At 39.4% G+C, this 15,429-nt stretch overlaps 1 protein-coding gene across 1 annotated transcript in view; it reads right to left on the bottom strand.

The window, feature by feature from the left end:
* RGS5 (regulator of G-protein signaling 5) overlaps positions 1 to 15,429 on the bottom strand; it is a 111,908-nt gene that overhangs the window by 38,144 nt on the left and 58,335 nt on the right. The window contains exons 2-3 of the mRNA XM_018559069.1: positions 8,331 to 8,441; positions 3,077 to 3,138 (exon numbers count right to left, since the gene is read on the bottom strand). Coding sequence (XP_018414571.1) covers positions 3,077 to 3,138; positions 8,331 to 8,441 — 173 coding nt within the window. The remainder of the gene's footprint in view (positions 1 to 3,076; positions 3,139 to 8,330; positions 8,442 to 15,429) is intronic.

The raw sequence follows: 15,429 nt of genomic DNA, 5'->3' as shown, positions 1-15,429 counted from the left end.
AATTTAAGAAATTAATAGTTAAGGTAAGCGTATTTTAATATGAGGAGAAAATGCAGTTCCGTAGTTGACCCCATGAGGTGTATACTTAGGGGGGCCTCTTCTTACTTCCTTGCTATTGGGTTGATTATCATTATTTATATGTATTTTTAGCAGGATATCATAAGCTCCACCTGCTAATTCTCATGGTTGCTGCTCATCGCTCTGGCCGCTTCTCCGATGGTGTGCTTCTCCGATGCGACCCTCCTCCTTTTGGCATCTTTTTGGCATTCTATACCCAATAGAATTATTCTCTATCCGAATTCGATGAGTGAAATAGTAACTTTCTCCTCACCTTCCAGTCATACCTCTTTTGCCTTTGACTGATAATGACTATTATTCATTATCATTTATTTTATATACCGTATTTTGCGGTCCATAAGACGCACCGGACCATAGGACGCAGGGAGGTCCGGCGCGCCTTATGGAGCACTCGAGACTGTAGCTTCTGTGACAACTTCTATGACAGAAGCTGTGACAGAAGCTGCAGTTAGTGACTGCTGAGACAGGTGGCGCTGTGATTACAGCGCCACGGTCTCAGTGATGACACAGAGCAGGCGAAGAACGTCTATTCTTCGTCTGCTCTATGGTTATCTCGATCGTCGCCGCTGCTCGGTTTTAATACGAGTGATCTCGTATTAGGGATCGATACCAAGGACATAAATGATGCCAAGGACATAAATGATGCTTATACTGTAGGATGAAATGCAGTCCCCTAAGTTTATCACATGTAGGTCTTTACTTCCTTTCTTGGATATACACTGTATATATATTTCGTCTTTTTCCCCTTAAGAAGCCCCTACGGGCGAAACATGTTGGGATATACAAGAGCATATATACAACTCTGAACAACAACTATGTGATTCAGACTCGTACGGTATCATTACCATGTGGTGAATGTACCAGCATATGTCTTTTATACAAATCTTATAAATGTCAAAATGATGTACTAAATAAATGTTTTTTCTACATTTTTATTGCCGAGGTCTGGAAACGTTTCTTTAAAGCCCCCTTCTCTCTTTTCCTATGGGCATTTGCACATCCCATTGTGAAAATACTTCTTTCTTTTTTGTTGTATTACATATTGGGGTGTGAAACTTCCAGTCCCTCTATGTTTCTACTTGCAACACATGCCCACCAATGTTAAAAGTTTACATAAAAACATAGACTTCTTACAGCCATTAAAGGTAATTAATACACATAACCTTGCAAAGGCATCATTAGCCAGTCCTCTGAATTTCAACATGACATCACAGTTGTCACCAATATAGAGACAGCCTATATCATCAATACCACCTAGTACTCATGAGGATGTTGAGTGTTGTTCTGTGATGTACTCATTAGAATGTTAATGTGTGGATATGCTCACCGCTACTTATTATTAAATATTGCCTTGTGTTGCTTTGTAAAATTAAGCTTTTTTAAGTGCACTACATCTGAAGCTGCTAATGTTCCAATAAACAAAAGAATAATTGTGCGCTCTTTTCCTGCTGGGGGGGGGGGAGATGTAATATTACAAATAATCCACTTTTCACCGCTTTGAGGCTAAATGAATGCTAATTATAAGGCTGCTAAACTGCTTCATAATTAATTAGACAAAACATGACAATTTGCATTGAAAGGTTCTCTAATCCATTTTTTTCTGCCTTGGGTATATATGTTCTGATCATAACTGTTGTTTTTTAAGCAATTAAATCCAATAAATATGATGAGTCCTTTGAATGAACAGCCCTAGGCAAATTAACATCAGAGGGAAAAGTGTGCAGATGAAAGGGAGTTACTGGCAAATGGCCAGGGACAGACATGGATACCAACCCGGCACTGTGAGTGGGTGTCTAAAGTGCACTCCATGTGAGCAGTTCTGAACTAATTACTATGTATATAAAATGCATATTAACTGTATTTATATTTCTGAAAGGTAAATCCACCAAAAACTGAAAAGGATTATATTGATATATTTCACCCCATATAACCGTTATCATGTTAATGTCATTTCAAAAGGTGTTTTCTGTCTTTTTAATTCTGCAGCTTCAACTACAATAATGCTGCCATAAAGGTCCTTGCTCAGGGACTTACTGTTACGGGAAGACAACTGTCTCCCAATTGTGATCCTGTGTTGCCACCATGTCACAAGCACCCCTGTTGGAGACTATGAGCCGTGATGACACATAGATTGCAAAGGCATAGTCCACTGATGTCACTATCAGGGAGCCAGCCCAGAGCAATGATGTGCTGCAAATGTGGGATCAAATGCATGTAGGCAGAGACTGGGTGACAGAGGCAATTGTTCAGGTTACACAGTGTTTAATTAAATAAAATATTATCCAGTTAGGGTTTGGATCTGTTTTAACTAAGTGAATAGAATAAAATATAAGAATTGGGAGAATTACTACTTTGATCCTCACAGAATGTAAATTGAGAACACATTTGGTAAACAATATGGAACATATTCATTATGCTAGGGTCCCCTGAACTCATGGACCATGAAGTAGCCTCTGTAGTTATGTTCTGGATATATAAAATTATACTGTTTAGGGTTGATATAGTAAATGAACAAAAGATGTTCACTTTCTAAAGTGAACATTCACTTAGCTTAGTGAATGTTCACTTAAAAGTGAACAAGGTGAAGATAAGTTCACTTCAATCATCCAATCATGTGCAATTAAAAACCATTGTTTTAACTTCCCTTAAAACAACTGGGTATTGAAGTTGAACACAACTTTGCCTTATTAACTAAGCCAAGTAAATATACACTTGCTAAGTGACTAGCCTCTACTTCTTTAAAAAATCCACCCTTTTGAGTTTTACATTGAATTTAGCAACTTCAGAATTTGAAATAATAAAGCAATATTCAGGGACAGGGTTATCTCAGACTATAGAACGGGAAGGTCTAGATTTTCCAGGCAAGGAAAAAAAAAAGCTTGTGGGAACACACTCAGCTTTATGGGGTCAATGCCATGGATCATAATGATGTTAAGCCTTTGGTGATGAGATATAGGCAGGAAGCAGGAGCAGAGAAGCAGGGGAGATGGTGACTCACAGCTGTTCTGAAGCATCTTCTCCAGAGAATCTTTCCATTGCAAGGCCTCATCAGTTGATGGTCTGATGAAAGAAAAAAACAGGAATTAGCGTCATCAAACAGATTCTGGAATGAAGTAGTACTCATTTCCTTAATACTATCTGAGCACTTAACCCTCACAGTGTGGGAGTAGCCCCACTGTAAGGGTTAATAAAACATTTCCTGGAGCTCTTCTTTAAAATGCCCTCTGAACCTTCAGGATGCATTCAGATGTACATGGCTTCCTAAGGACATGTTCCTGTTTACAGGCTTTGTGTTGTCCTAAGCACGGAATTCTTCTTTAAAGAGCAATCTACATGTGCCTTAAGAACTGCTGCGCTATTAAGGTGCTTATAGAGTAATTTACCACGTTTACACTGCCACTAAGCTCAAGTGGCAGTATTCTGGTTAATGACATTGCAAGAAACGTAAATGGAACTGCAAAAAAAAAAAAGTTATATCTGTTAACACAGACACAGCTCAGACGGTATTCGTCTGGTATCATTTTAGGGATATTTTTTGTAATCATGAACACATGCTGCTGTATGTCATCGCACAGATAATTAGTAAAGCTGTCCATGAACACTTTTGCTTTGCTGACCCCTAGATACAGATAAAATACTTCCAGCTAAAAGACCATATAAAATATGTCTAGAGTTCAGGAAAACCTCAGTGAATTTAGACACCTAAGCCCGACACAGCATCGCTACAGTAAAATGTGAGACTTTCCATTTGGGAGTTTGTAAACGCGGACAAAGGCTGCCGCATCCAATAAAATTTTAATGACAAGAAAGAATTGATCTGTACCCTAATCTGCTGTGCACTCCTACAATGGGCTATAGATCTATGCTGTCTATTTATAGCTGCTTAAAGCATAATTACAAAAGCTTGGGAGCATGTATGTGTTCAAGGCAGTATAAGCAGCTGAGGGAACATACACATTTCAAAGGAGTCACCTGAGAGTAGCACTGTAGAGACATATGTCTAAAATGTGTCTCTTTCTGCCCCTTACTGAATACTTTGTAGCCCTCCAAATAAATAAAGGAAACTTGTACTAGATAACTATAGAGGTTGTCATTGCAGACCTCTCTTTCTGAATCTGCTAGCTGCCTGGCTATCATGCTGACCGAAATGTTTTAGGGTTTGTTCATACCACTTCCAGTGTGTTCCAGCACAATTAGCTGCTGGAACGCACTGGATCGCATCCTGGCCGGCTCTCTGCGTTCTGGGGCGGGATGGAGCATGGCGGTGCATTCAAGTCAATGGCACCACAGCCACGTCCCCTGCCTGCAGTGCAATCGCCTGCACCAGAACGCGTGGCACATCAATGCCTGCGTTTCGGTCCATTGCGAATGCAAAAAAGTGCATTCTGCACTATCGCCCCACAACTCAGGGAGCCGGCTAATCGTGCTTGAACACACTGGAAGTTGTGTAAACAAGCCCTTAAAGTGTATGTATTAGCCAATTTTTATTTTGGAAAGAGTAGGGATAGGGAAGGGTTAGAACCTTAGTCAGGTTTTATGCAGTTTATGTCACCACCAGGTAGGTTTGCTCTCTCTATTGCCCCTGGTGACCATTGTAAAAATCTAAAATGTTACCGCTGTAACTAGAACAGAGAAGAATTCCCCTAACTTCGCAGAGATTTCCTCTAACTTCCTATTGGGATTTCAAAGCAGGTAGTAAAGTGAAATCTCAAAAAGTGAAAATGGACAGAAAAATTAAAACAAAACTGAGAAAGGTCGTAACCCTTCCCTACTCCACCCAAAACTAAAGGGAGTTATTCACAAAGCTGCCAAGGGCAGCCGTGTGAATAACCGACCCGTAGTGAAGCGAGCCGGTCGCTGTTTGGCTATTCACTTCAGGCTTGTACGGCTGATTTCAGCCGTACACCGACTGAAATCAGCCGTACATCGGCTTGCTGCGGCTGGGTTCGGGTCGGCCGAACATGCTCAGCATGCAGAAGTGCAGAAAGAGTTCGACTCAGCTGATCCAACATTTGGATCGGCTAAGCCGAACATCCGGCATGGCTACTCGCTGCTGTTCGGCCTATTCTCATAGAGGCCGAACAGCAGTGAGTGAATAGCCGAATGCCGCTGAGCGGCATTAGGCTCGGCTATCCTGCTCTTTACCTCTGTGGTACTGAGCAGAATAGAAAAACTGTCAAAAAAAGTAGAAAAAAAAGTAGAAAACGATTGGGCGGAGCTAAAAGTGACATCTAGCTCCTCCCAACTGTTTTCTATAGGCCGGGGACCAGCTGTCATTACAATGAGAGCTTGTCGGAGTTGGCTGTGATATCAAAGGCGGCTCCCCTAAGCTCTTATTGTAATGACAGATCAGCGTCCCTGGTTACCCAGTAATCATTCAATAATATATGCTGACTGCAAACAAACGATCGACTTTTCATCTGTCATGCCTGGGCGCCTCTGCTTCATTCTCCTTTTTGGGGCTTTTCTGCTTTTTTCAGCCCAGAACTATCCGAGTTACACCCCTGATGAGCATCCACCTGCACGGGGACAGAAGTATTCCCATTAAGCCTTCTCAAACAGGTTGCTCAATTTCCCTATGGGATCTCCTGCAACCTTTCTTTATGTGAGTATCATAAACCTGAACCTTCCTGACACATCTCCAATATATTTCAGAAACACTCCATTTAAACGTTTCTCTTGCCTCCATTGTTTGGAGTCTTCCTCTTTGTGAATTTTAGTTAAAACTGTTTATAATTCCTTCATTCAATCAGTTTTCTTTTTAAGTGTCATCTTACTTACTAAGATAAGTGAGCATTCTCTATTCCTATAGTAATTCAACCCTCTTGAGTCACTAAATTGTAACAAGTAAGCAGAGTAGTTCCAACTTCTGACTTTCTTGACATGCATTCCTTTTCTAGGTTAGTACTCAGAAAGTATTGAAGCTAGAAACAAGACATTTCTACAACTAATATTTTCTCAAAAGCGGTCAACAACGAAGTCCCCATAATTCTCTCAGTGCAGGTTTCCTTTAAACTGGAGAAGAAGTAAACTGTAAATAACTGGTTTGTGAGGAACATCGGGATCCTAGTTCTCTGATTTATCTTAAAATAGCACTAAAAGTAATTTACACTGTACATGTTGGGCCTCCTTCCTTTGCAATTGTCTCTAATGACAAGTGACTCTTTTGCCTCAGGTCTGATCCCTTCAGTAGGAAAGCAGCAGAAAATTAGATGTTCTGCAGGATATTCTACAGTCGTCCAATAATTGCTCCACAATTGGATTATGGAGGTATGAGAGTCACAATATTCAATATAGCTGTATCATTTAGCAAGGTGATTAGAGTAATGAGAGAAACACAGACATTATTTATACAGAGCACCAGCTGACTGCCACCAGGAACGAGGATGTAGCATGAGCAAAGAAAACACAGACTTATACAACATAATACACGTGAAAAGGGGAAGAATATCTTCTCTATATTTTTATAGCTTTTTTTACATCATTTTTTAAATATCTGTGATCCATGTACCTGGGGATATTTATATTATCCACTGTCTGTCTGTTATGTAGCCTCGATGGCTTGGATATATATATATATATATATAATTATAGATTAGTAAAGTGATGCACACTTACATCAGATTGGAGCCTATTCATTGAGGAAGTGCAAAGAGCAATCATGCAAAAGCAAAGAGTTCAGAGTCCAGTCTGTAGCAAGTATCTGGAAATCATCATAACTGATGTTGGTGCATTAGCCTTATAATGTGATTTTTTTTCATGGGTTGTAGCACCTTTCACATTATAACTGATGTTTGCATAGCATTGTCTTACTATATATCCTTTTCCTTTATACTGGCTTTTTTAAATAACAAGTGCAATAACTGAAATGCTGGATGAAAGGTCTAATGTAGAATCACATTTTGTAAATTTTTATTTTAAATAATTTTATTACATGTATAATATCTTTATTTTGCAAATGCTTATTCAATACAATGTGCTACCATTTTGTTTCCAATTAAGAATTGCTCTAGGTCTTGCTCTGCATTCTTTGAGCACTTCTTACCAACTAAAAAAGCCATAGGGCTCAGCATGAGCAGACAGAGGAAGGGGGAATCCCTCCTATGGCCCATTGGTTTTCTGTGTTGTGTGAGTGCAACTAAATAGCGCTAAGGATCAATAAAAAGCTAAGGATCACATTGTATCAGACCTTTCAGTATTTTTACAACACACCAGTATAACTCTGCAAATCTTAAATGTAAAGCATGAGTTTTCAATATGGATACTGCTGCATTTAGATCCTTGGGAGCAAGCTGTGTCTTGATCTTTTGCGAGATACTGGACCTGCATCATCTCCTAGAACACTGTTGTTGCAATGACATGGGCTGTCCACCAGTATGGTTGACCATGTGGTGCTCTCTTTCATTAGCTATCCTGTCTTCCTGGCTCTCTTCTTACTTCCTTTTCTTTTCCCCTCCACTTTCTAACTGCTTTCTCTATACTTTCTCTTTTCTACTTCATGTAGATTTTGTCTTTCTATGAGTTTTTACCCCTTCCTGGTTTGGGGCTCCTTTGGGACCTAACAATGGTGTTATAACTGATCCCATAGCTTCTGAAACCTCGGTCGCTGCTTTGGTCTGTGTCTGGGCCTAGATATTTCTCAGAGGGGTCAATTACTATACGTCTCTTCTCATTGTCCTCCCTAATTTGTCTTGTTAATTATTTTGTACTGTTACATTTTAAATACCTAATAAACGTCTAATATTTCTAAAAGATATAAGGGCTTGTTCACACCAAATGCAGACCAGATCTGCATGAGTTTTTGCACACGCAGTACAGTGTGTTATATCGCATTTTTTGTCACATTTTTGAGGCGTTCCGGCCCGTTTTTGGTTTTAAAAAAAGGGCTTTCAGTGTGTTCCAGGGCGTTTGCATGCATTTTTGATCCATTTGCATGCGTTCCAGAGCAGGTAAAATAGGGCTTTCTGCAGTTTTTTTACAAGCTCTGGAACTGAACGCTGCGGTGTGAACTAGAGCCCAAAATACCATTGGAATACATTGGACGCAGTTTTGATCCGGTCTGCTGTAACTGCTCTGCTCTGCTCTTGGAACGCGCTTGGTGTGAACTAGCCCTAGAGTATGAGATCTGTGTAGTTCCTATGGCCAACATATCTACTTTTGTTCCTGCATTGACAAATGCTTGGGACTATGTTCCTTTAGAAACTGACAGCTTCTCAAATGTTCTATTTACCAATTCCCATAAAAACACCTACTTGGGGGCCTTGATTTGCTTCTCAGGCTTTTCAGGGTAATTGATAATCAGGTCGATGGCAGTGTCCGGCTTCTGGAGAAGGGTACCAAGTTTGGTCTTTATCTCCTTGGCTCTAAAGGAAAAAAAAACACAAACATTCAGAATATTGAATTAAGCAGATATTACACATATCTAATTTTTCTTTTTCTTTAAGGAAAACTCCACTTTCATTTCAAAACATTGATGTAAACATTGATGTAAAAAATACTTTTCCCTTTTTATCTGCAGCCAGCAATCATTTTATAAAAGTTGCAAAAACTAAAACCATGGCAAATGGAACACAGAGCTACCCAGAATAGCTGGTAATCTGACTGGCTTGTTATTTATATTAGTTGTCTGTACAGAGCTTAATATCAAATTATAGGTATCCCCTGCAATCAGAGTATCATCGTTAATGAGATATTTTGTAGAAGTCTTGCTTAAAAGGATGCTCAAACCACAGCTTTCCTTATTCCAACATTGATGTAACAATATGCATTTCATTATTGTAAAGAAAGACCCTCCCAACTGTCCTTTTAAGAAAGGCCAATAGCAAAACCTATATTAATGCATAGTTCAGTTAGAGGCATTTTTTTTCTCAAAACAAAACTGGCTTTTCAATGTATTGATGCATATAGGTCAAACATTAATTCTCCATTTACATTAAATCAAGGGGCAGATCTAACCTGGGATCTTTTTACCCTGCTTTCTGCATAATTAACTGGTCCCCTGAGTTCTGGCCCTGATATCCTGTTTTAGGGTCCTATGGAGCTGGTTGTGGCGGAGGGTACTGAGGGCAGAGGAGGGAAAGGCTACTTCTGCTGTCAGTCAAGTTTTTAGGAGGAGAGTGATGGAGAGAGCAGGGGCATGGCTTGCCGCATGCTAGGCATGGGTCAAAGCCAGGAATGCGCATGCATGGTTGTCTCCTCAGCAACCAGCTAGCTGAAGGAGACACCCACAAACAGGCAGGAGTGGTAGCAGTTTGGGGGCCAGCTAGAGCAGCGTTGCTTGACCTTTTCTTAGTTGCAGCACTCTTTAAAAGTATGCAAAATCTTGAGGCAACCTAATCTAAAATGTAAAAACACGTAAACTTAAAAATGGAAGAAATTAAGTCTAATTTCCCCCAAAATCTATAACATAACTTTTGCTTAGATAGAGGTTTGGTATGAATTTGCAAATACTCACACTTGAAAAGCCTGGTAATGTAACAAATTCAGCGGAGAATTACTCTTTGGTTTGGTCCAAGGGTTTTAAAGTATTTATTGGAAAATAAGGTGGCGAGAACAAAAAAAAGAGTTTTTGTTCCTTACAAGTGTAGACAAGCATCGAGCTATCCTCACTAGATCAATACAGTCAGAGAGCAGTGACCGGGCTGGCGCATTTTTATTTGGAAGGAAGCAGAGCTTTTACTTGGGAAGCCAGCATGCAGTTAATAAATTGAGGACACACAGTAATATATATGTCACCCAGCCTGTTTAACTGATGCTTATATTTTCAGCATACTTTCGTTTTTTCTGTAGTTGTTTGATTTATTTCTTGTGAACTTTGCTCGGCGTGTACATTTTCTCCTTAGTGTAAATACCGAGTTGGTCACTATGGCAACAGAGAAAGTAGCAGGAGACAGAAACAGCCTTTTCCATGATGTTCTGATGAGCCTTCCATAATAAAGTATTGTCTAACAATACGCTCGATCTGCAGTGGTTACTATAATATCCGTACGTGATGAATTACCTTAGGGGATTGTTGATCACATACATTTTTTCCTTGTGCATCTCACTTTCAATTAAACAAATTGGAAGAATGAGGTTTGTTTTACAAACAGATTTTACATTTTTTACAGTAGGTGACGGTTTGGTAAATTACATGACGCATTCGCCTGCTTGCTTCTCTGAGTTTTCCATGTGATCTCATTGGATGTCAGCAGAGACTTGTTCACTGCTACTAATGTCTAGTGAAGTAGTGTAGGACCCCTAAAAACCATGGGCAACAATGCTTAATTGAATGAAAGAACTTATGGAAGTTTGCATTCTTTGTAAACAATAAATAAATGAATAAAAAGATTACAGCGCATGCTTTGCAGCACGGCACATAATGCATAGAAAGAATGCATGCTGGTGCATGCAAATTATACATTCACTAATGTGTGTTCTGTGGTGTATATGGGCCCTCAGTTTTCCATCTGATGTCAACAGATACTTGTGTTACTGATTTCCTCTGACCCGCAGTGCTGCGAGGGAACATGGAGCCGGCGGGTCGCAGCCCGGCTTCCTGATTGGCTGGGAAGCCGGCTCCATGCTCTCTGGCTGCCTCAAAGCTGATTGGCTGGGAAGCCTGCTTCCCAGCCAATCACCATTTAGCCGGCCAAACAGTGGCCGGCGGCCACTGTGAAAATACCCAAGCAGAGGCGGCAGCTCATTGGCTGTCCATTCTATTTGCTCAAGGATTTTCCAACCTGCTCCTTCAATCAGCTGATCGAGGGATGCCAGCCGAAAGAGTGCTGACAGCGGCAACCACTGTGTGAAAATTCACACAGTGTATGGCCAGCTTAAGATGGGAAGGATTAACACATTATAGCATAAAGTATATAGACAAAGGTCACATCCCTGCCACACCTCCAGTAAGGTGGACCATGAGGATTAATGTGTGTTGGTTTAACCCAAAATCTTTTTTTTCATCATATTTTCTTTATTTTGGCTTTTTTAAATAACCAATACAATAATTTAAAGGTTGCATAAAATGTTTAGTACTCTACAACACTTTAGATAGTTAAATGATACATTTTACAGAGCTGTATGCATATCAGGCCAAAAACGTGGACAACTAAGGAGGAAAGTGTGACATAGGGATTTGGTCCCAATAGAGGAACCGCCCCTCCAAATCAGGGACATTTGGGAGCTATGCCTTTACTCTCATAAGATGAGGGATTTGGTTCCAAAAGAGGAATTGTCCCTCCAAATCAGGGATATTTGGGAGCTATGCCTTTACTCTCAGAGGATGAGGGATTTGGTTCCAAAAGAGGAATTGTCCCTCCAAATCAGGGATATTTGGGAGCTATGCCTTTACTCTCAGAGGATGAGGGATTTGGTTCCAAAAGAGGAACCATTACTCCAAATCAGGGATATTTGGTTGACATTCCTTAACAATCAGAGGATGAGGGATTTGGTTCCAAAAGAGGAGCCCCCCCAAATCAGGGACATTGGGAAGCTTTGCCTTTACTTTCAGAGGATGAAGTTGAATTGCACTTACCAACCTATAGTTTTTGCAGTGTTTAGAAGAGACGTTATGCACACTCTATTGCTATTAACAATCCTATTAGTTGTAGGCTCTGATTGATGGAGTTGACACTGAAGCTCTCCATTTGGGAGTGGGTACATTCTATTGTTGTAAGTTCCCTTACATCTGCTGTGTGTGAATGGATCCAGCTAAAGTATGACAACTCCAGGTTGTGATAAAAAAATCTGCGCTCTTGGAAAAATAAGGATAAGATATTTAAATGCTAATCCTAAATCTGCTATGAAGATGGTGTATGTTTCATCACCTGACGTCTTCTAAAGGTCAACAGATCTGTTGACCTTTAGAAGACGTCAGATGACGAAACGCGTCAAGGGGTAGATCTTTTCACTGTATAGGAAGTACTATGCTAGTGGCTTCCATTTGAGAGCTTTTATCTTTTTCTTTTTCTGTTTGGCCGGCCGATACTTTGAAACTTTGATGTAAGTTGCTACTTTTTAAATAAATATTTACTGTTGGATGTACCGCACCATGAGGGTTGTTTTTTTCTCTCCTATAACCCTTATAAAACACTGATCGGGGCCGTAAAAAAACGCTGTCGCTCACGGATGAGAGAAGCCGGCATCTGCTTTCAACAAAGAGCCGGGACCTCTAGGGGACTGCAGGGGAGAAGTGCCTGCTAGTGTTCGATCTGCTGTCGGGGGAATTTGAGTGAATCGGAACGGGGAGATTAGAAGCCCTTCCCTTCTGAGTGATTATATTATATATACTCACCAACTCTGGTGAGTACCGATTACCTGGGGGGACGGCTAAATGGAGGATCGGATTTAAAAGAACTTTGCTTTTCGTTTACTCATCACAATTTGCTACTTTCTGATTTATTCATCACTTGGTTACCATATTCACCTTTATTGTATATTCAAGTTGATTTTTCATCTTGCAACTATTTGCTATTTCTCATCACGGATTGGGATTTTGGAGGAAATATTTGCATGTAATCTATACACCACTGTTTTTTACCAGAATAATTTTATTTTAATTATTTAATGACTCGCAGTTTCACTTACTAACGAGATAATTTAATGGTTTGAAGTTTTTTGAGTAATTTAGATTTTTCGCTATTTCTTATATCGTGTCACTGTCACATTGTATCTACTTAGGAGCTTTTGCTCAGATTGTTATGTATTAACATTAACTAGTTTTTTATACACTTTGTGCCACAATGGATCACTTAAAATATTAGGTGTTTTATAGGTCTTTTTGAAAAATTTTCACTGGGATATAACCCACTTATTTATATTTTTTCACAATAAGGTTATTTTTGTTTTATTATTTGAACTACATTTATTTCTTTATGGAAGCATTTATTTATATTTAACCCATAGCGCTGTGTTAGCACTTATACAAAGTCTGACAACTGTCTTGTTTGAAGCAACAGAAACAGAAGTATTAAGTTATTGTCAAAGCAGGAAGTTTTGCTAATGAGCACATTTTATTAATCCAGTTTACAGCTGTAGTTCAGGTTTACTCCAGCTGTCTTAATTGAGAAGAACACTATATACCAGAAACTGTCCTGTGTTCTTTTACTCAATTAAATTGCTTGTACATGTCATTTTTCTGGCTTCCTCTACATTTCTGTCAGGCTAGACATTAATAGCTTCCATAAGTGTGTTATTTTTGGGCCTCGAATTTTTGCAAAATTGGCCAATTCCAGAAGAGCAACAGAACATTCTTCAGCATAATATTTAGCTATAATCTGTGGCACCTGGTTATGTGAAAGGAATGTCTTTAGGTCTTGTCTTACAATTTGCATAATTCCCCTTTAATGTAAACTGCACCTTATTCATAACCTTGGTGTACAAAATCATAAACACACTTATGTGCCTGACCAGAGTCTCAGAGACATGAAAGTTCCAATCATCAAAATAAGTTAAAATTCTCACAAAAATGGAAACATATGGAAGGAGATGACACATTGAAGCTGGATTTCAGAACTATGTAAATTCATGTTTTGCTATTTCTATGACTTTTTAAGATGTATTTAAATGTATTGCCTAAAGTGCTTATTAAAATAACATAGTTATGGTTAGACCCCTTGATTACACAGGCAGAGGCTAACGCATCCTTAACACTAGGTATGGCTTAGACCATAGACTTCCAATTTATTTTTCAGTGACAATTACATGGCATATTGGACGCAATTAATCAGGGAAACAAAAGTTCACCAGGGTGCATTGCACACTGGGACCTAAAAGTAACACTATCAGCCGGCAAATCTGTACATTTGTAACATATAGGCATTAATATTTATTAATTAAAAGATCATTTTTAGTGGTAACTTATTTACTAACGGTGAGCCTCTGCTGGGTGAGAAATTCAAGTCAGATTGCAAAATATGTCAAGAGGACCCTAGACTGAAGATATGTAGATCACATCTAGAAAATGGTTCTCAGGTTATAAAAATAAAGGCACAATGAAGCAGGTAGCTAATTACCTTTGGCTCCAGTTCAAACTGTGATCTAGGACCTCAAGACAACTACTCATTATACATACAATACATACCATATGTCTTATGCAAGGATGATTAGTATGAAGGTTCCGTCATTGAGCTGAAGGGTCTTGTAACAGTTGGAACCATTGCTACTGGTTCCAGTTAAATAAAGGAAATAAAATGAAAGTTAAAAACCACTTGTCTGGAGGCGACATGGCTTGGTAAATTACTCTTATTAGCTGAGTCTTTTATACACAGAAGTCACTTAGAAACTGCTAAACAGTAAACATAGATATAAATTTTACATCAGGAATGATTTGTATTATGGTTAAGTGCAACGGAGTGTATCACTCTAGAGAAGAGAATCACTAATGACAGCACTATAATTCTCAGCACTCCATCTTTGGGATAAATATGAAGATCAATATTTTTAGAAAGCAAGGCATATAAGCTGCATGTCAAATATTATAGGTGACTGCTACATTTTTACTGCTGTGCATTAAAGAAACCCCCTTGTGTGACTAAATATCCACTCTATATCTCTGGATGGGTTAGTCTCATACACAATCTAATATACGGGCTAAATAAGTATTGTCTAAATACAAGTGGCATGTGTATTCCTATCTGAATCTTGCTGTCTTTTGTGTATTTCTTCCAGACCTGTGCAGTGAGACAGCATGAAACAACTGCATTTTGCCTCTGCACAGGTATCTTCTGTAATAGACTGGTCATTGCTACACCCCACTCTTAATTTTCAAAAGGCAGCCTGTAGTGGAAGAACCTGATGGGTCTCACACCTGCTCAGGCTATGAGCAGAAGATTGATGATGTCAGCCCTACTTTTGCAAAGTAATATCTGCCTTTCCAAAAGCATTTGGTGTACAAAAGTGGATTTATATCCTTTATAGCTATTGAGGAATATATTTAACGTTTTGAGCTCAGAGTTCAGGTTCAATCATACAAGGTCAATGTATCATTGTATTGACATAACATAGAAATAACATTATAATCAGGTATGTTAAACTGCTTGACATTTTGCTGCATTTTCTAGTGTTGCAAAATTAGTGTAGCTGCGGTATATCCGCTGTTTCTTTAAGAGTGCACACTATTGCAGAGACTTGATTGGTCCAGACTTTAGCTGTTCTGAGGTGTTCATGGGAGCCTCAGAACAGGCTTGTGAAAGTTGTAGTCCTACTACAAAAAAAGACAATGTAAATCTTTGCTGCACTGGACTACAGCTCCCAGGCTCCCTATTGAGGAGGAGGAATTAAGGTTTCTTTTTCTTTACAGGGATTCTCTGAGCACGGGGAGAGCGAGGGGGGCATTGCTAGCCATGGGGACCTGCTGAGGGGATGTGTGGA

The sequence above is a fragment of the Nanorana parkeri genome, unplaced genomic scaffold (genome assembly GCF_000935625.1).
Source record: "Nanorana parkeri isolate BGI_ZX_2015 unplaced genomic scaffold, ASM93562v1 scaffold378, whole genome shotgun sequence".
NCBI classification, from domain to species: Eukaryota; Metazoa; Chordata; class Amphibia; order Anura; family Dicroglossidae; genus Nanorana; species Nanorana parkeri.
The sequence above is the reverse complement of the archived record's forward strand: the minus strand, read 5'-3'. Positions and strand labels throughout refer to the sequence as shown.